General features: G+C 43.6%; 1 protein-coding gene across 2 annotated transcripts in view; it reads right to left on the reverse strand.

The window, feature by feature from the left end:
• FBXW4 (F-box and WD repeat domain containing 4) overlaps positions 1-21,847 on the reverse strand; it is an 80,728-nt gene extending 58,881 nt beyond the window's left edge. The window contains exons 1-4 of one of the 2 annotated variants that reach the window (XM_054728931.1): positions 21,061-21,846; positions 6,753-6,848; positions 4,108-4,293; positions 3,527-3,659 (exon numbers count right to left, since the gene is read on the reverse strand). In XM_054728931.1, coding sequence (XP_054584906.1) covers positions 3,527-3,659; positions 4,108-4,293; positions 6,753-6,848; positions 21,061-21,767 — 1,122 coding nt within the window. In that variant the 5' untranslated portion in view covers positions 21,768-21,846. Of the gene's footprint in view, positions 1-3,526; positions 3,660-4,107; positions 4,294-6,752; positions 6,849-21,060 lie in introns of both variants that reach the window. The other variant, XM_054728932.1, reaches the window with a different exon arrangement.
• Positions 21,848-22,245: the final 398 nt, after the last annotated feature.

Consider the following 22,245-nt stretch of genomic DNA (forward strand, 5'->3'; position numbering starts at 1 on the left):
GGCCAACCCCACCCCCGATCAGCCCCCACCACCCCGATTGGCCCGCGGCCCCTTCCCCCAGCCAGCTCCAGCCCCAATCGGCCTCTCTCACACCAATCAGGGGTGAGGCTGGCCGGCCAACCTCCCACAGCCCCTCCCCCAGCTGCTGACCCCCACCCAGCCCCCCCACCCCATTCAGGGGTGGGGCCAGCCGGCCCACTGCCCACAGCCCCTCCCATGGCCAGAACCACCTCCAATAGGCCCCCCATCCCAATCAGGGGTGAGGCCCGCCAGCCAATCGCCTGCAGCCCCTTCCCCCAGCTGGCTCAGCCCGGATCGGGTCCGATCGGGGCGGGCCAGCCAGCCAACCTCCTGCCATCTCCTCCTCCCAACAGGCCTGGCCCCGATCCACTCTGATTGGGGTCAGGCCAGCCGGACCCCACCGTGCACAAATTTGAGCACTGGGCATCTAGTTATAAGAATAATTATGTAGCAGAAAATTACCCTAAAAGATAAAATGAAAAAATAAATAAATATACAGTGCTTAGCATAGTGCCTGATTACATCCTGTATTGTTACAAATCAAACAAGCAAACCCATGCATTGAAAAATAACTAAGAGAAAAAAAAGAAAGTTCAAATGTTCCCTCTTCATAAAGTCTCCCTCCCAATCCAGCTGTGATCCCTGCACCCTCTGAACCTTTTGGCCCTTTCCCTAGAGCCTTACACTTCAGTCTTTAGCCACTTCTGATCACCTTCATAGTGCACACATGTCTCAGTTCCCCTTGAGGAGAGAGATTATATCTTCCTCCCCTTTGAAGAGCCCTGATGCCTTGTATAGACATATATCAGAATGAATGAAATAGAGAAAAAGGAAGGAATGAAGGGATGGTCAGTACCGGCCCAGGCCCACCAAGAACATAAGCTACCATCCTGTCACATCTGAAGATGAGACCAGCCCCACTAAAGCCCAGAGAAGCAAGCCCAGCTAAGTCCCAGTCAGTTAGAAACTAGAGCTGGGAGGGGAAGGAAGAGGGCTTTCTGGGCAGTTCCTTGCTCAGCAGTCTCCAAAGAAAATGTTTTTGTTTCCTTCACCCCAATAAAACAACCCTCTATCCTAAGACACAGCACATATTTAGGGAACTCCCTCAAAACAGGCTATAGATGTTTATAGGCAAACATGATAGTTCTTATGTAGGTTTAGGTGTATCAGAAGTTTGAAGAAGCAGCTGTAGAATTGCAAGTGCCACCAAAAGAAAATGGAGAGTCGGTTATAAAAGAATAACTGTGAGTAATATCAAAATGGGTTAGGAAGCCCAGCCGATGTGGTTCAGTGGTTGAGTGTTGACCTATGAACCAGGTCATGGTTTGATTCCAGGTCAGGGCACATGCCCAGGTTGCAGGGGTGTACAGGAGTTAGCTGATCAATGATTCGCTCTCATCTCTGATGTTTCTATCTCTCTCTCCCTCTCCCTTCCTATCTGAAATCAATAAAAATATTTTTTTAAATAATGAAAGAAAGAAATGGGCCAGGAAGACGAAGGTGGTGAAATGCAAAGGCAGTATCAGAAAGGAAGAAACAGAAGCAGCACCCAGAAAGCCAGAAAAGATGAGCTAGCCTGGAGGTCATTGGGGAACCCCAAAGAGCTGACTAGCTTTCTGAAGTTGAAGAACCAGGAGGGAGAATTCTGTCACTGACCTAAAAGAATTTCTCAAAAGAAAGAGGATATACTGCAGTGACAATTTTAGAATTCAATATTACCTATTTCAATATTTTTAAAAAAACTAAGTCACTAAATAGGGCTGAGTTGGTACTTAAAAGATGAAACTAACCCAATATCCCAGATAAAATTGCTATAATTTTTTACAGTATGCAATCCTCGAATAGCTGTGGTCATAAAGCCTAGTTTTATACTGCTCAGGATATCAGAACAAATAGGATAGAAAAGGTGTCATTGAAAAAGAAGAGCCAGCCAAAACCGGTTTGGCTCAGTGGATAGAGCGTTGGCCTGCGGACTGAAGGGTCCCAGGTTCAATTCCGGTCAAGGGCATGTACCTTGGTTGCGGGCACATCCCCAGTGGGGGGTGTGCAGGAGGCAGCTGATCAATGTTTCTCCGTCATCGATGTTTCTAACTCTCTATCCCTCTCCCTTTCTCTCTGTAAAAAAATCAATAAAATATATAAAATAAAAGAAAAGAAAAAGAAGAGCCAGGGGAAGCTTAAAGCTATGACAAGAAGATACAACAATGAGATGGGATGATCTAGGTCACAGGTACCACAAAAGGTTTTCATGCAAATTGACTTCTGAGCAGTATAGCAACTTAAGGCCATCTCTTTTCAAGGAATGGTACAAACACAGTGACCAATCAGAAATGTGAAGTATAGAGTAGAGGAGTGGGAAGCAGGTAATAGGAAATTCAGTTTCCATGTTGGTTCACAAAATTTTCTAGATTTTTCAGGCTCCCTGTGCTGATGCACATGTCTTTGACAGAATACAAAGTGTGAGGAAGAAAACAGCAAAGGAAGGAGAAACTTCCACAAATAGGAAAGAACATATTTAGCTCTTCTTTTTATATAAATTACTGACATTTTCCCATGAAGGAGTAGTCAGTCACCAGAGGATACTCAGAGTCAGAAAAGTTAGTGAGTAAAGACTGAAACTTCCCTCTCCTGAGTTCTCTCCCTTAATGTCTTAGAGGCCTATTTGCTGACACGGACAAGCATTTTGCTCCTGTTAGCACTACGAAGTCTCCAGATGCTGGGAAACAGACAAGCAAGATACTATCAGGCCTCCTGCACCATCAACTGAACTGTCAGCAAAGTTCCCACGGCAGCCCCAAAGGACCAGGCATGTGTGGGCCCTGCCTAGGGCTGCTGGACACAGAAATGCAGAAAGTTCTCTATCTCATGGGTGGGAGCCTATTTGACCCAAATGTGGATGAGCTGAGTCCACAAAGCAGAGGGCACACTACTTATCAGTCTCATTCTGTTAGGACTTGGCAGATGTCTGACTGTAGACCAGGCAATTTGGCAATGACGCAACAAATAACACCCTTCTCTTGTCATCTTTCTGCTGCTTACTGACCTCATCACTCTCCAGAGGAGCAGCGAAAACACATTTTAATTATCAGCCTGATTGCTTATAAACAAGGTGGTGAAAAATTAACCTCCCAAAACAGAGAGCAAGTAAAAAGAGGGAGATTTTTAAATAAAATATTGGGGTCAGAACTTAACCCACAAACTTGAGGAAACTCAGCTCAGGGAGGAAAAGCTGGCCAGGCCCTCTGTTTTTGAGTTCACGCCACATTTCAAGTGAGTGGCAAGCTTCCCAGCCACTGTCCACTCTTTTCCCAGGCCAGCTGGCAAAGATACAACCTGGCATGGCAAGCTGCATGCCAGAGGCACATAAGTGAGTCCTTTATTGTGTTGTTTCCCCCGCCCCCACCCAATGCTCTCAGCCAATCCTGAGACTCAGGCCCTATCCACCCTCTCCCACCCACTCCCTATAGACAGAGGGAATAACAGTATAAGGGAGTGACCATCTCACCTTGGCCGTTCTGTCCCTGGAGCCACTCACAATGATGCCCCCTTTGCAATCCACACAGTTCACCTCCTGCTCATGAGCTGAGTACTTGACGGTGAAGGTGCTATGAATCTTATGAACACCAATCTTTCCATCTCTAGGAGAGAAATAAGGAGCCCACCCCAAGAGCCAATTATTCTCTCTGTAAGAAGAGAACAAGTCTATAGAAACAGCCCAATACTCCAATGACATCCAAATTTGCTAAGCTCTAGGCAATTCAGTCCAATAAGGTCACTCTGAGCTCCCAGATACCTTTACTTTTTCAGTACACTTGAAGCGGAACAGAGCTGAGAGACAAAACAAATTTCCCCCTTGAGAGTATCAAGACCAGCTTCACTTTTCATTAAAGGCTCTTCCTGTTTTCCTTCCGCAGCTAACCCTATTAAGGGCCTTTGGTAAATCTCTGTGCTTTGAATAGGGGGGACCCCACTACTCCTTCTAGTCTCCCTCCTCATCCCTTTGGAGCTGAGTCAGAAAAGTCAGAGACAGGCAGATGGTCCCTGAAAAATCCTAAGAGGCTGGAAGGAGAAACCTGTAGCACTTACCCTCCTGCACTGATAATATGTGAGTTGGCCAACACGAAGTGGCAAACGTCCTCATCATGCCCAGCAAAGACTCCCAGGGGCCGACGGTTCAAGCTGGCACCATCTGGGCGGAACTGATAGGCCAGGATGAAATTAGCCTGGGATATGTACAGAGAATCACCCTCTAGCTGCATCCAGGGCATCTGACTAGAAAGATGAAAAAACAAAATTTAAGGATCATCAAGATACAGAATGAAAACCGAACTCCAAGCTTTGGAGAGGCTGACTGATCCCCAACTTAGCAAGGATGGCCTGCAAGGCTAAGTCTATCCCTTGCTCTCCCCTTCTTCAAAATGACCTTAGGGTACCCTCAGAAAACTAGAGTGATTGAATTTTGTGTTGACCTAATCATCTTCGGACTATCTAAGAGAGTGAGAATTAAAAGACCAATTAAATATCACTTTTAGTTGGAGAATGCTTACAACGTAAATTACTGGGTAGGCAGAGCTTAGAAAATGCAATGATTGACGGGTGGGGAGGGACAAAAAGAAGCCTTCCACGCTGATGAAGTACATTTTTTCATTCTGCATCCTCACTGATTTGCTACGTTTCAAGGTTCCAAGACTCCCATACATGTCTCTTTCCCAATAGACTGGTTAGGGTATGACAGAGAAAGGAGAAGAGTGATCCCAGGAAAGCTCCCTTCCCTTGTCATTCCAGAGCAAAGGGGCCATTTACTAGTATAAGTGAAAGGAATAAAGCCACTTAGGAAAGGATGCTAATAATGTACTGATTAGATACCTAGATCCTCACAGGGGACATCTACATTTCTAAATGTATGAGAGGATACAGTGTAAGAGCAGCAATGGAAAAACACAGTCCCTAGGGCAGTTTACTACAGGGGCTATAGAGAAATAGCTCTCGTAGGCAGCTGATAAAATAAATCCACAGAGTTAAAGATTCCCTCTACAATCTGGCAAGAAGAAAGGTAGAGGGGGGAAAGGAGACATATGTAAAATTTTAAACAATTAAAAAAAAAAGAGCAAAGGTAGAAGCCACAGACCAGTCCCATGGCACAGAGTGAGATTTAAGAAAGAGGCTCTACCAGACACCAGCTCTCTGTGGGGCCTAAGCCCCTTTCCCAAGGTAGACATCCCAGCAGCCTGTCCTACTCTACCTAGGGATTCTGCAGCCACCAGGCCCCAAGCAAAGCATAGGGACAGCTGATTCATCCCCATTTACAGACACCATCTCTCACTGCCAAGCCTGTCTGAGCAAACTGGGCTGGGTTTCTTCCCCAGACTCCTTAATACAGGCGTCATGGGAATGTGGAAAAGTTCTGCAAATTGACTTGACGGGCCATTAAATGCAGCTTGGACTTTGTAATAACTGAGTTTCTGCTTGTGAGGTTTTTACAAGTGTGTGCATATATTATATGGAACATGTGTAGAGTGTGTATAAATGCCTGCATTCTCACTCATTATGCACATTCCTCTTCAACATCCCTTTGCATGAGTTTGTGGCACACTCAAGTGGGCAGCAAGCAGAGGGGTTTGAAATTCAAGTTAAGAGCCATCTGGTAAACAGTCATTGCCTAGGACAAGAAACCAGGTTCATGCCAGGTGAACAGTGGAGAATCCCAGGGCAGCCTGGTAACTGTTTTGTGTGTTTATTTGCCAAACTGCTTTAAACCAGCCAAAAATAATAATAAAAATAAAAATGCCAGGGACAAAACCTTGATAGAGAAATAAACTCTACTTTATGGTATTAAAAGACAAAAGTGGGGAGCAACAGGTAAAGTCCTTCATCATAAAAATCCACATTTCTCCCCTGTAGTTTCTTTACCGTCACCACTATCACATTAATTCGCAGCAGCCGATGTCAAGAAAACCGGCAGAAACTGCACACAAGAGAGAAAGGGTCATCAGATGAAGAAGCCTGGCTTATATCTATCAGTTCAGGTACAGATGAGCAATCATGATATTCCCTATCCATTCCAACAATCAACAAAGAGCACTTTTTTTGGTAGAGAGTCATGTAATAACTTTGGAAAGTTATTATATAAAAGTTATTATGATAAAGCATAAAATCTGTGGCATTAGTAGTTCCAAGGCCATTATTTAAATCTCCTGTGCATATATTAAATAGCACTTTTTCTGAGCTCTGCCTCCTGTAACATATATACACAAACCTTTACATTCTATTTTGCTTTTTACTAAAGTAGGGGAAAGAACTATAAGAAGCCAGGAGTAAAAGTGTAACTCCCTAGAGTAGAAGATTTAAAGAAAAATAATTGTAAAACAAGATGCGTTAAAATATTGGCTTCATTTATTTCTTTTGATAAGATACATTAACAGTGGTTACCTCCGAGTGGTAGGATTATAAGTTTTATTTTCTTCTTTAAACTTTTCTATTTTTTTCAAATTTCTATAATAAACATTTATTGTTTTTATAATCATAAAAATACAGAATTTATTAAAATACCATTTCTGTAATCCTTTTGATGTGAAAAAAGTTGTCCCTCTGATGACCCCTTTGTCATATTTAAAGGATCACCAGGGCCATCTACCCATGAAAGACTACTCTACTCCAGCTAGGACCAGATTTTTCACTTCCCAGTATGCTTTTCTGTCCCAAGTAGCTTTGAGAGTCAAAAGGCTACTTACCTGCATCTCCACTTCAACAGAATCCCCTCTCGGCAGCGCCCCAACCTCCAGTTTTGAGACACCTTCACTCGTTCTTTTACTGGTACACTGGCCATCCTGTGTGCAGACAAAACAGATAATTCAGTCACTACAACTCTGCCAACCAGAGAAAATTCCATGGGCTTACAAGTCAGGACTCAGGAATATCCAGAATATATCTGGATATAAGTGAAGGGGCTAGGAGACAAGAAAGCAATAACTCTTCTCTCTCCATGCTAGGATAACTAAGAAATCCAATGAGAACAGCTTTCCCTTTATAAAGTGTCTATAGTGATGCTAAAGCAATTTAATAGAGAAAGGGTGACAAACAGTGCTGGAAGCACAGGCTATCCATAAGGAAAAAAATGAACCCTGACCCCTACCTCACACCATAAGGAAAAATTAATTCAAAATAGATCACAGACCTAAACATAAAATCTGTTTATAAAACTGCATATCAGTAGAGCAAAAACTGATTTAGATTATCATCTCATATCACAATAAACTCCCCCAAAATGAAAGTGAATTTAAAATAGTTTTTTAACTAATAGTAGTTTAAATACTGCACAGAAGAAAAAAGAAATTAAAATGAAAGCAACAGAGTAGGGAAAATTAACAGTTAATACCACAGGTTAAAGTTTTATGCTTAAAAGTTTTAAGGGACTGTAAAAACCTATCAGGGTAACACCCAGTCTCCAATACTCTGTCATCCATATCCAAAAGCAGATAAGAGTCACACAGTGTTCACATGGTAAAACACTAGGGAAACATCCACAACAATAATAGTTCACAGAAACGCACATTAAAACAATTATTAAAAATAAATAATAAATAAAATTTAAAAACAACTATTAAAAATACCACCTCACATCTATTAAGTGGAAAAACCACACTAACTTTGGTTTGACAGAAGGATTTGGGTTTGGCTATCCATTGCTAACAGCATGCTGGTACAGCTTTTCAGAAAGGAATTCTGTGGAGAAAAGTTGTTAAATGACAGCTTCGGACCCAGCATTCCCACTTTGGGCACTGCATTACGAAGACATAATTCAAAAGAAAAATATATTTTATGAAGATATTTATAGTTGCAGCTATACACTGAGTGGCCAGATTATTATGATCTCTGAACGCATAATAATCTGGCCACTCAGTGTACTTAGGTATAAGGAAAAGCTTGCAAATCTTGATATGTCAAGGGACCAGGAGATAGTGGCCCCAGCCTCTGGCTAGTAAGTCCTCTGGTTCTTTCTAACTACCCACAATGCAGTTCTTATACATGGAAAAACCTTATTTTAAAATCTCAACTCTGTGGTCAGTCTACACTGAGTGGCCAGATTATTATGCGTTCAGAAATCATAATAATCTGGCCACTCAGTGTATATTACGAGTTAAAATCTGAAAATAGCCCAAATGTCTGTCTGTAGGAGAGAATGGTATACTAATACAATAAAATATATTGCCACTAGAAATGATAAATGTGAGGACTGCAAAATACTTTGGAAATGACAATAGCAAGGAATGGTAATTTTAAAACTAAGTCAAATTTATAAAGTAGAGGTGAGGAGACACTACATAAAATTATGTCTCCATAAATAACAGGTCAGAAGAGGTAAATAGATGGTACTTTAGGAAGTGAGCAATTTTAAAAAATATATTACATAATTATTGAGAGTTAGGTCTTTCAATTTACCTTTAAATAGTAGATTAAATGCAGTTATGGGGAAAGTATAGAATGCAGACTTAGAAAACTGGGATCCAAACCTGGTTATCTAATTTCTCTAGTTATCAATTTCTTTGTCTATGAAAGGGTAATATTTCACACAATTGTGGTGTTTTAAAGATGACAACTAAAACAAAGTACAGTATAAGTTATAAATCACCACAAAAAGGTTAATTTTACATGAATATAAATATATGTAGTGATTAATATCCATTAATGGTGCCATCTCTAAAAGCTAATTCAATAATCATTTGTTTTTCTTCTAATTCAATTATAACTATTAGAAACTGTTCTTCTAATGTCAAACTTAGTCCTCTTTCCAGCTGAATGATTAGTATTTGGGTGTACACATGCTAAAGCTAAAATATATTACTAAATTTGTCCATTGGGTGACTAAGGTCCTTGGTTTCACATTACTAATAAGCAACCTATACTACCAAATAGACAGAGAACTGACGACAGTAAAAGATAGTCAACAGGGCCTGGCCATGGTGGCTCAGTAGTTGAGCATCGATCTATGAACTAGGAGGTCACGGTTTCCGGTCAGGGCACATGCCTGAATTGTGGGTTCAATCCCTAGTGGGGGGCATGCAGGTGGCAGACGATCAATGATTCTTTCTCATCGTTGATGTTTCTATTTCTCTCTCTCCCTCTCCCTTCCTCTCTGAAATCAATAAAATATATTTAAAAATTATATTTTTAAAAAAACATAGTCAACAGGATGGACCAAAAGAATTGAAGTCTTAATGAAAAAGATGAGACTTCCTGTCAAATCTTATTTGCATAGCCCAGATATAAAAGAAGAGATCATTTAGCATAACCAATGGACACAGACAGTAGGGGGGTGAGGGCATGTGCTGGGGGGTGGGAGCAGCTGGGGAGAGGTCAATGGGGGAAAAAGGAGACATATGTAATACTTTAAACAATAAAGAATTTAAATTTTTTTTTTTTTTTAAAGAACGTTTACAGCTAACCTCTCCTCTTCGGTTAGGTCTACGTTCATAGGTGGAATAAAACCAAAATTGAATGTTCTGGATCATAACAGGAAGGAAACAAGGGGGAATAAATCAGTGTATCTCCTGAATTGGGATAAGGACAACACTTCTCTCATCTCCCTGGTCACTTAACTGCAATTTGGTGACATTTTACTAAGGGTCAAAGCACTGCCCTGAGGGCATGATCACAGCAGCAAGAAACTTTCAAAGTTGAACTTTAGAAGCTGCTACCAAATAGCAGGTGCAGGCTTCCTCTCCCACAATGAATGCCACGATCAAAATACTGGCTCTGGTCCTTCAAATCAAATTTCAACTGTTTTAAACCATTCCATTTGGCTTTCAGTGAGAAATGGTACCACTTTGTTAATGATAAGAGCAATTGAACAACCAGGCTTTTTCATCCCTTTCCCGCCTCCCCCCCCCCCCCCAATCATCTCTGATGGTTTCCTAGCTGGACAAATCATTTTCATGTTCTTATTGGTTTTAGTGCCTGGAAAATCAGGAATAAAAAAATTTTCTTTCTCTGAAAACAAGTACCCCTCCTTCCCTGTGGGGACCTGCTGTGGTCCAGTCAGAGAGGGTCAGTAAAGCAAGGCAGCCGAAGTGCCTGAGAGACAGGAGCAGTTGCCTCTGGGAATTCAATAAGGACCCTGGTTCCCATCCTTGAAATGCTCTCTGGTTGGCTGTTTCTGCAACACAGTTACTGATGTAAAGTGGGGGTACTCCCTCCAAAAATGGTCGGTGCCCTGTAAATAAACCTCTTGCATGGCTGTTAATGCACGGAGGAATCTCTAACCTGGCCTATGGGCCCACTGGAACTTCCATTTTCCCAGCCCTCCTTCTCTTGCCTCAGGCTCATTTTTCCACTTGGGCCCCCTCTTCTCAGCTTTCCGGCACTTAGTCACCATTATAGTTTGACTGCATTCCTGGGCACATGACCTATTTTAAACAAAAACAACACAACATGCACCCACAGTAAGCTATTGGGCCCCTTAAAATCTTGGCAACAAGTGTGTCGAGGGACAGAAATTAATCTAGGCAGTTATCTAGAGTCCCCTTTCATTTCACCCCTCCTCACACTCCAAACCAAAAGCAAATAAATAAACCGAGTCTGAAGAAAAATGGTTGGGGGGTAAAGGAAAGGGGAAGTGTGGATATATTATAGAGGTCTTAAACCTGCACGGTCCCTAAGATCACAAAGCTCCTGCATCACAAATCAATTCCCCTCCCTGCTCCATCTCGAAGTTTGACTCCCCTTGTTTGACTCCCCTGGATGCCACCCAAGCTGTCCACCTGCATGACTGGCATGATTACCATAAACATAACTTCCTGCTGACTTGAAAATTCAGAAAGGGAGGGTATCTGTCCACAAGTGATGGACAAGGCCATCTCAAGGGGCACTTGGCTAAGGAGGGGAAACAGGACTATGCAAAATGATGCTTGGGGGCCTGGAATTTTAAATTAATACTAGCTCTTGATTTCTTTTATCATCTTACTCTCCAGAAAGCAGAGTTCCCCCCCCCCCCACACACACACACACACACATTGCCGTACCCACCGCTCTTCTACTAAACTAATAATTTGGCTTTAAGTAGAAGTATTTAAACAGCCTAAGACAAGAAACTTCTAACTCTTCCTTTATATTTGGCATTAAGCTAAATCCTCCAATAGCCCTCAGCAGCAGAGGTCCATAATTAGGTTTTAAAAAAAAATCAATGAAAAATCATTATATTGTGTTAAATTGCTTACTCTTTTGGTCAGGGAACAGGGAGTAACCCAAACATGCAAGGTGAAGTGACACTGTATGGGGACATGCCAGCATGAGGACAGAACCACGCACGAGAGCATGGAGCAACTCACATCTCCCATGAAAGGCCTCCAAATGACAACTCACGTTACTCATTCAACCTCACCTCCCATGGCTCCACACTATGCAAGTGAACTCCGGCCAAGCCCATCTCTCCTATGTTTATAACTATACCCACACCTTCTCCTATATTGCCAGCACCAGCCTACCTTTTCCTTTGACAAATGCCTCCTTCCCTCTTCTGGGCACTAGTCAAATTCACCCATTCTTCAGATCCAGCTTAAGCCTCTACTTCACTAGCCCCTCCAAACATTCCTGTCCCTCTCATGTGAACGCACAGGCTGAACCTATCATAAACCTAGGCTTGTTAGCGTTTCACAGCTGTATATCTTGTTTGCCCAATACAGTCATAAATTCCAGAGGATCAAGTCTTAAACCTCTTAGTACTTCTAAAAGTGGATCTCAAGCAGTGGTATACCAGGAACCCTGAATAAGTGTGCCATCAAATTTTAAACAATTTATAGAATTTATTTTCATCCAAAAAGGAGCCACACTTTTATAAAGTTTTCTGTGAGACACACCACTGAGCCACAGTGTGACTCGTGACACAGTTGCTGCAAATAAGAGGAAGATTGCATGTTCAGAGGAATAGATGTAAACTTTACCTCAAAGTATATTATAAGAGAACAAGGTCAGGGCAGTAATAGTTCTACTCAAACAGGAACATACCAGAAGGTGAACAAGTATATATATAAACTAGTTTTTCAACTTTCTAAAACTTGCTTTTAAAAAAAGACATTCACCTTTTAATCCTTTAATGTACTATCAAAAATTCTAACACCATACACAAAAGTATGTCTTAGACACAAAAGGTGAGAACCATGGTCCTAATAGAATAGGCACTTGGATAGAAACTGCTTCAACAAGTTCTCAAAAGTGCCGTTTCCCTTTGGCAAGTCACAGTTTCAACAATACCTGCAGATTTTCAGGAGCCTGGACATACTACCTTCATCTCCAAAGGCCCTTCCTAAAAATGTATAACACAGCACATCTTCAGGAACTCAACCAAGGCTTCCAAATTCTTATGCTAGACAGGCTTCACGGGAGGAATCTGAGGATAAAGTATCTTAATGTGACACCCACATGTCAAAGCTGTCCAAAGCCGTTTTAGAAGCACTGGGCATGACCCTGATTCCTTCAGTGAGCTCAGAATTTATGGTCATGTTCACATTCACATTCATTTCCTCCTGCTGTTGGTCAAGTTCTGTATTTGTAGGACACTTGACCAGTGTGCATGTTCTGCAAGAGGTTAAGAAATATTGATCCGTGAAAGAAAGAATTTTATAATAAAAACATTTTGGGCAATAAATGGGTCTCTATCACAGGACATCTCAGTGTCTTTAATTTACCAGTGGGCACTGTGAATCCCCGAAAGAGGGAATGTGGAACATAGCATTTCCCACACTCATTTGATCACAGAATCAGTTTTCAAGAATCCCACAATACAAGGCTAATCTAGCACTTTCTGAGAATAAACAACAGCAAGAAAGATGCTACTAAAAAAAAAAAAAAAAAAGATGCTACTATGTCTTTTTTAGAATAGACCATCTTCCAAGTGAAACCTGAACTGGGCACTAACAGATTCAAAGTGGACTTTATTCTCCTACCTTCAAAATGACTTTTCCTTGGACTCCCCCTCTGAAATGGGAGAGGAATACACTACTCTGCTTCTCGGGGTTATCTCATAGTTTTTAATCTTATAACTGTGTCCCATATTAATCACCAAAGCAGATTCTGAGCCCTAGTGGCCAAGTTTCAAAACCCCTGGTGCCTTCCAGCCTGGGATGGAGGGATGGAGAGAACATGAACTAGATACCACCCAGAAGTTTTTATATCTCCAGTTCCTAGGCCATTATGATAAAGTCAAACTACAGCCAAGATAAGTGATGAATGAGCAGTTCTCCTTTAGTAACTCCTAGAGGAAGGCCTCTCTTAGCACACACACCACCCGTATCTGAATCTTGACCCACCTTTTCAATATGGACTTTCTAAACGAAAATTCAAAGAAGCATGGGAAGAAAGAGAAGTACTGGCAGAACCCATTACAGAGCTAGTCAGCAGGGGAAATATCATTCCTTTCAGTGAAACCGCTTTCCAGGAACAGTATCTCAACATATTTATTATAAAACAATTTCATTTCCCTGTCCCATCACCTGCCACCCCATCCCCATCCCCCCCCCCCCCAAAAGCCCACAGATTGTGGATTTCCTCTCATTCTTGGCAGAGTTACCAGAAGAAATATAATACCCTCTTCAGACTGCTTCCAACAGCTGCTAGAACAAGAGGGGGAGCTGGGGTAACCTTCCAAAGCTGCCTCTAAAAATGACCATTCTCCCTGCCAAACCATGCAGCTAGGAAACATAGGACTTCTCTTTCTCTGCTACTTAAAACAAGGGGAGACCCACCAAAAGCAAGTGTCCCCGAGTCCAAAATACTTACCTCCAGCCCATCCGTTCTTCTCAACTTGACTCTAAGCTAAAACCTCTTGTACAGTAAGCCACCAACCACTTTCTTCCCTAACATGTATTCCTTGAAACAATCCTCTACTACTTCACAGGACTAATTGCTGTTGTTTTTTAATTTGTTTGTTTAACCCACCCATTTGCAAGGTAGAATTCTTATCAAACTCTTATTCAGTGTAATTTCCTTATCTCTGTCCACCTCCCCAATACCTAGTACACACACACACACACACACACACACACACACACACACACACCTTTTCAGGTCAAGAGCCTTGAAAAACACAAGTCTAGGAACAAATTCAGCAATGGCTACACTGTACCCTAGCCCTTTCCCCTTCCCCAACATCATCATACACTATATGCACTTTTCTGTGTAGAAAAGCCCTATCACCAGGCAGCAGAGAGACTGCCAGTTAGCCTTCAGCCTCTCCGCCGAGACCACCAACAAAGAAGTTCACGAATGTCAACTGGGGGCAGAAGCAATATCTCTCTTTGCTGAGGAGAAACTGGACAGAGCCTCCAGCATCATTCCCCAAAGGTGACAGCCGGGGTTGAGTGAAGACCGTGAAAACTGTACAAGAGCTGGAGGAGAAATATAATGTAAGGAATGATTTGGAATCAGGGGCAGGAGAAGGCGGAGGGATGAACTGGCTGACCCCAAATGTCTTTTCCATCTCTAACTCCTATGATTCTTTGACCTCCAATTTTGTGCTGCGGACAAGGAATGGAAAGTCAACAGACGTGGTGATGTTTTGAAAGAGCCTGGCAGTCTGCTCTTGTCATTTAGTGGTCGCTGCATGTATTTTTTAAGGTGTCTCCAAGCCCTGTCTTCATTTCACAGTTGTCACCTTTCTCAGCAATTTGAACTCATGTCAAATACCAAAACGAAGGAGAAGAAGAAAGAATGTACTGGCTGTTAATTGTGGGCTAAAGAGGGGCAGGCACGGGGCCCATTGGGTGGCCCAGACGTCCGCGGGCAACGTGGACAGTTTGAATACAGGAATGAAGAACTGACTCAAAGTTGAGACAAGGTGGCCAAACCACTAACAAGAAATAAATTCTTTCTCCAGATAGTCTCACACTCAGTTTTAGATACAGTTCAAGCATTTACATGATTCAGGATTCAAAAGATTCTTAATTAGCCCAACCATCTTGCTTCTACGAATTACAACTGCAGTTCCAGCTGAATCCTGGTCAGACCGGAGCAAGACTGCTGAATAGAAAGAATAAACCAGATCTTTGGATTCTCAACCTCGCCTGCTGGTTGACACACCTGATATAAATTCTGGAGCTTAACAAAAATCTGTTTCTAAGAATCAAAGTCGCGGGTATGCCAATTTTTACTGAAAATTCAAAACTCAACTTTCTCATTTTTCAAACAGTTTATTTCATCTTAAATTTTCAAAATTTACTGGAGCCTGGCCTCAAGAAGAGTCTACCTGAACTCCTCCCTGTTCCATGGTTATGAGTTGGGACCAGAAATGTATCCAATGCCAGAGTCAACCCAGAGTTAAGGTTAAGTTGTCACACAAAGGTAATTCTTTTCCATGTCAAACACTCAAAAATAGTTTTGTGTTTTTTTAGCTCTGTATTTTTCCTCAGTAACGTCACTGTCAGTTTGACTTCAGCAGCTCAAGCACCATTTTTTTACCTCAGGTGAAGGTGTTAGACACAGAAAATTGAAAGTATGGAGTGCTGCAATATCTTCAAATATCATTCCAACAGGAATTGCTCATCTTGCAGATTGTGAGGACTCTGGGTTTCTCCATGTTTCTGCCTTCAAAGCTAGCAAATCCATCCCCTCCTCTTCAAGTTTTACAAGACTGGGAAGGATATAAGCAGCTTCTATAGTCTCACGGTCTTGGAGGAAAAGGCCCCTTCCATTCTTCCAGTTTGCATGTGGAGGTACTGACTGCACTAGACCATTTCCTGCTTCCACAGGTGTATTGTTTTATTTATTTTATAAGCATGTAAACTGAACTCAATTTTTATTAACTCACAGAACCATTAAAAATAAGCCTTCTCCAAAACGACTGAAGATTAATAACATCCATACAGGGGTGGGCAAAAGTAGGTTTACAGTTAATACAACACATAATAATATAATAATTAATAAATACAAGAATATACAGTGTTTTGGCATACTCACAACTGTAAACCTACTTTTGCCAAGCCCTGTATACGAAACCTTGCAATGAACTGGAGAACCAGTGACTCTCCTCCCTAGGTGAGGCAGAAAGGTGAAGGAGAAAGCAAAGCTACTTTAAGTTGATATTTGTTTTAGGCATTAAATGTAACCAGTCAGCAATGCCTTCTCTGTTCAGAGTTAGGAAAGGAAACTTTATGCTTTCTGGGCCAAAAAAAAAATGCTCTTAGGCGCAATCATTTTAAAACAAACAAACACACTCTGCTTATCTGTGTCCATCTCGCCACTCTGGACGTTAATCATCACTGAAATAGATACCCCAGTTCCCCAGCCTCAAAGTGCTCCAAGCCTCCCAGACCCTGTCTGAGGAATGAATGTACATGCCAGGGCAAACACCTCAGAGCCTTACTCCCTAAACACCTATTGTTAGTTCTAGGCAAATCTATCACAGGTAAATGCAAGAGGACCCAGGCATCGCTCAAAGGATATTTAAAATAAAATTCAAGTTTGAAAACATAAATAACTTAATTTGGGAGGAGGATTAAGTAGGCTTTCTTTAATATAAGACTGGCAGAAGTGTTTTTTAAAAATAGGTTTACTAGTACATACACAGATATACTTTTTTCTTTCCTTTCTTTGCTCTTATTTTCAGTATCAGAATATCTGCAGGTAGCATCTTTGTTCTTCCACCTGTCGCACTAACTACTTGCATTTAGACAATGTTATAAACTGACAGAGTTAAATTTCACTATTTTGTTTTTGAAGAAAGAACTAGGTTAGTTTCCCCCCTGCTCTAGGGAAAACTTAAAAGATTGCTGTATGAAACATTTCCTTGATTTTTATATTAAAGGTATTTCTATTTCCCCAGGCTTCATAAAGCCTTCAAACAAAACTGATTTTAAGCCAGATGAGTGACTCATGCTGTCTCTGTGTCTGCTTGAAGGAAAAAAAAAAACCCTCAGGATACCTACCAGTGTTCACTGTTTGGGTAAGAGGCCTAAAGGGAAGCAAATTATTTGTTTGTGGTTTAAAAGTGGCCAAAATGCCTTCAAGCACAAGTATAAGACCATTAACAAATCACAAGGAACCAAAGCAGTTCATCTTACTCACATCAACAAAGCTATGATCAGTTAGGAACAGCCAAACTGAATGGGACTTGCCCTGGGCCGGAAGGTCAGTAAACCTTAGCAGTTTGTGTTTCAGAGAATCAAGAGCTCTTCGGCAGGGAGTGCAGACCCTAAGCCCACAGGTTCTGCTGTCATGATTCCAAAAACATCGAGGACAGGTGAGAGAAATTAAGCAGTGTGTGTTTTCCCTCTTGTCTTTAGGCCGCATCTCCACTTTTGCCATATACCAGTGGTCGGCAAACTCATTAGTCAACACAGTGGCAAACCGCAGCTCGCGAGCCGCAGTTTGCCGACCACCGCCATATACAGATTGACTAAAGAAGCCAAGCAATTAAGAAGTTCTACTTTACAACAATTTATTGAGTGCCTACTATGTGCTGAACACTGTAGCACTTACACATTTAAGCCTCATTTTTCTAGGTATGGTATTCCTATTCTTCATAGATGCTAAAACTCTGATGCTGTGAGGTTAAGGTTAAATTTCTGATAAAATGAAGTTTTGTGTCACTTACAAAAATTTATCCCACGGTCCAATTGGCAATTAATTAGCCCAAAGCATGAACTACAGCCCTACCACTATCCAAGCAGCCATACTCTCACTGAACTTTGGGCCCTGGCGCCCTGATGCCCTAAGAGGACTGGGTGCATGCCATCTCCCTCCAGGGATGACAACTACCTCTCTTGGTAGCTTATCACGTCTCTGCAGCTGTCCAGAAACAGACCACACTGGTAAACACTGGCTCCACCTGCTCTAATACAAACTTCTCCTCTCAGCTCAGAAAACAGTGACAAGTGCTGTGGTAAAACAACTTCCCTAGAAGTTTGGAGATACCTCATCCTAGGGCACAGGCAAGAAATCAAAACATACAGGCCTAATAAGTAATAAAGCTATATCACTTTGTAGTCTCAAAGCACTATAAATTTATAATGTAAACTCACTTTTATTTTGTTATTATTGCTTATAGATTGCACACTCATTCCCATTCTCTCTCTTTTAAAACACTTGAAAAAAAATTCATTCATTCGTTCACTCAACCTCTATAAGGAGAGAGAAAGCAAAACTTTGCCTTGGCTGGCTTGAGTTCCAGTCATTTTAGCCAACTTCTTTTATAGGTCAACTGATACATTCTCTGAAAGTTTTTCTTATAAGGAATAAAGAAAGGTAACAAGACTACAACCCTCAAAACCCCAGATAATCATAATCATCGACAATAAAATCGTACTAGAATAAAAGCTAAACAAAATGACCAAAATTTATAAAAGATTAATCTTGTACATGATTAATAATACCCAACTAGAAAACATACTGAAGAGATTATTCATAATAAAAACTAAATGCACAAAATATTTAGGAATACTTAGGAATAAATATAATAAAAGGTATGTGGGAACTTTATTGTGAAAACCACAAAAACTGTGAAAAGGCACAGAATTTATTTTTGCTTGGGTGGTTGAGTGGAAGTAGAGATGTCACACACACCAAAAAAAAAAAAAAAAATCCAACAAGGATAATCTAATCCTAACAGATATTAGACCCTATCAAAAAATACTTAAAATAGTGTGGAAATGGAAAAATATATCAGTAGAACAAAATGGAGAGTTCAGATATAGATCACATATATACACATATACAATATGTACACATATATATGTGTATATATGTATGCATGTGTACATTAACATTTGACAAAATAAGCTTTCTAAAACAAAAGACAAGAATTATTTGACAAAAGGTATAGTGATAACTAGGTAGCCATTTAGACAATAAGAGTTGAACTCTCACCCCTTGCACACAAAAGTGATATTGATGAAAGTGTTAACTATTTTTAAAAATCAAATTGTAACAGCCCTGGCTGGTGTGGCTCAGCTGGTTGGAGTATCATCCTGTGCACCAAAAGGTTGCCAATTCCATTCCGGGTCAAGGCACATGCCCAGGTTATGGGTTCAATTCCCAGTCGGGGTGCATGTGGGAGGCAACCAGTTGATATTCCATTCTCACATTGATGTTTCTCTCTTTCTTCCTCTCTCTCTAAAATCAATTTAAAAAATCAAATTATAAGAAAACAAGTAGCGCCGAAATCGGTGTGGCTCGGTGAATAGAGTGTCGGCCTGCGGACTCAAGGGTCCCAGGTTCGATTCCGGTCAAGGGCATGTACCTTGGTTGCGGGCACATCCCCAGTGGGGAGTGTGCAGGAGGCAACTGATCGATGTTTCTCTCTCATCGATGTTTCTGACTATCTCTCTACCTTCCTCTCTGTAACAAATCAATAAAATATATTTTTTTAAAAAAAGAAAACAAGTAGCTATTCAAAGAGAAGATTTAACAGGTCTGTAGAGGAGTTATAAATTTCTCAGATTTGGGAGAAAATAAACCACAAAAGACTGACAGATTCTGATATACAGGGGTAGACAAAAGTAGGATTACAGTTGTGAGTATACAAAACAGTTTATTCTTGTATTGCTATTAATTATTGTATTATTTTCCATTCAGTAACTGTAACCTTATTTTTGCCCATCCCTGTATTTAAGTGTAAAACTTCTATAAGCTAAAAACATTGAAGTATAAAGAATTGGGGAAAATACTTGGATCAAAGATAACTAAAGCCTAATAGCTACGACCCACAGGATTCCAAATGTATCAGAAAAACATCCAGACTCCAATAGTAAATGGGCAACAACTTGGAACGATCTCACAGGTGAAACAAGCACGAGGGTAAATACTTATCCTGGTCAGTGGTAAAAGAAATGCAAAAATAACAAAACTTTGAGATACCGTTATGTGCCCCCAAATAGCAAAGATTTTTAAAATTCTCACATGAAATTGGTTCAATCATTCATTGCTGGTGCCACTGTGCCTTGATATACCTTTACAAACCAACCTTTGATGCCATAATGCCCATCTTGAGAATTTATCCTCAGTAACCAATTCAAAGAGAGATACATGGAATGTGACTTATATTCCAATAAAGCTGTTACCAAACATACATTAAGTTATTCAGTTCACTGTTATCTATAATAGCGAAAAGTTGGGCATAACATGAACATTCAATATTAGAGGAGTGCTTTTAATCTCATTATGGTACAGCTTACAAACTTTTATTATGTACCTATTCTGTTAGAATCAGGAAGAGGAAGAAGTGTGCAACTGAAAAATTTTAAAGATGAATAGTTGTCTAGAGGTGGTGGCATGATAGCTTTTTATGTTTTAAAACGACTTTCTTTAGTGTTAATACTGTATTAGCACTACTTTTCTTTTTTTTTTAACCCAAACTGGATGGAGTTGGGTGCAATCTGAAAACTTTTACTCCCCCCCCCCCCCCCATGTCCATACATGTTTTCCCTTCTATTTGATAGCTTAAGGGGTCAGGAAAGTTGTTCATTCAGGGGTCTCAGATCCTGCCAAGAACAAGTCCAACTGCAATGCCATGCCTTTCCACACAGCCCACACGGAACCCGGCCTCCCGCCCTGCGCGGGCCCCCTTCTGTGCGTCGCTCTCTAGCTGACCCTGGCCCAGCGCCTTCTTTTCAGGTGTGAGCCCTTTTCTCCATGTCCGGTTTTATCTGAGCCCCGGAGCCCTTCTAGAAGAGGGTGAGAGGATGAATGTCCACAAAACGTCCTGGTAGACCACCCCGTGGGCTGGACGTGAGCGCTAGGCCGGGACCAGCCGGGCCCTCCGGGCCGAGGAGCTCGGGAGCCAACGTCGTGAAAAGACCACCAAACGCTGCGGGGAGAGCTTACGACGGCTAATTGTGAGGGGCCGCCCAGGGGAGGGCGCGGACTGAGGGGTGCTCTCGGGAGGCTCCTTGGGATGGGAAGCCCCCCGAGAAGACAAGGGTGCTCGGGTTAGGGCCTCGGGGTTCGGGGAGGGGGGGGCGACACGGCCCCGGGCCGGCCAGGCCGCGGCGCCCCGCCCTTTCCCCGGACGCCGGCCGGCCCGGGGCGGGGAGCGGGCGGCGAGCGGGCGCTTACAGGTCGGTGCCGAGCCGCGTGAAGCCGGAGTTGAGCGAGGCCCGCGCTATCCGGCGCCAGAGCAGGTCGCAGCCGGTGAAGCGCCGCAGCCAGCGGCACACCTGCGCCAGGCGGCCGAGCGCCCGCGCGTCCAGGTAGGAGCAGATGAGCAGCAGCAGCTCCTCGGGCAGGCGCCAGAGCGCGGGCCCCGCGGCGGGGCGGCCGGCGGGCTCCCGGGCCGCCTCCTCCTCGGCCTCCGCCACGGCCGCCCCGGCCCCGGCCCCGGCCCCCGCGAGGCGGCCCCCGGCCTCTCCCCCGGGTCCCTGCGCTCCCTCAGGCCCGGCGTCCTCGCGCTGCCCCGCCCTGACCCTCCGCTCCTGCCCATCGTCCCTTCCCTCGGCCTCCTTCCCCGGCCCTGCGCTCCCCTCCGCTCCCCTCACGGCCCGGCCCGCTCCTCCCTCCTCGCGGCCGCCTCCCTCCGCTTCCGCCCCCGGGCCCGCGCTCGCTCCCGCCGCGGCTCCCGGCCCCGCCGCCTCCTGCGCGTCCTGCGGCGCCGGCTTCCCCTCCGCCCCGCTTCCTCTTCCGCCCGGCCCGGCTCCCGCTCTCCCCTTCCCCTTCCTCCGCTTCTCCCTCGCGGCCCTCCCTTCCTGCGGCTTCCTCGCCTCCCCGCTCTCGCCCTCGCCCGGCCCGCCGTTCCCGGGGGACCCCAAGCGGCCCTGGCTGCCCATGAGCGGCCGCGGGGCCGGACCGACGCGGAGCCGAGCCCGAGCCGCCGCCACCGCCGCCGCCCCGGGAGGAGGCGATACCGTGTCGGACCGGGTCACATGGGGCGGCGCGGGCCGGGACCTGGGCCCGCCCCTCGCAGCCGCAGCCGCAGCCGCGGAGCCGCCGCAGGGTTCGGGCCGGGAAGCAGACCTCCCTCCCCCAGGCCGGGGCCGCGGGGAGCGCTCGGTGCCGGCACGTGCACTCATTCTAGCGGGAGGCCCTGAGCTGGCCAAGGCCGCCGCCGAGCTTCCGGCTTCAGGAGCGGCTGGTTGGAGCCCCTGCCCTCAAGAAGCGCCCACTTGGATGGCCTGAGACCTCTCCTCCTCCTCGGGACATGCCTCCTTTCCACGAGCCACATACCGCGGCCCCACAAACTGCAGCCCCCCAGAAGTTGGCAGGTCCCTTAGCCTGGGGTCTCAGGGTGGGAACCATGGTCCTGGC

The sequence above is a fragment of the Eptesicus fuscus genome, chromosome 17 (assembly GCF_027574615.1).
Source record: "Eptesicus fuscus isolate TK198812 chromosome 17, DD_ASM_mEF_20220401, whole genome shotgun sequence".
Classification (NCBI taxonomy): domain Eukaryota; kingdom Metazoa; phylum Chordata; class Mammalia; order Chiroptera; family Vespertilionidae; genus Eptesicus; species Eptesicus fuscus.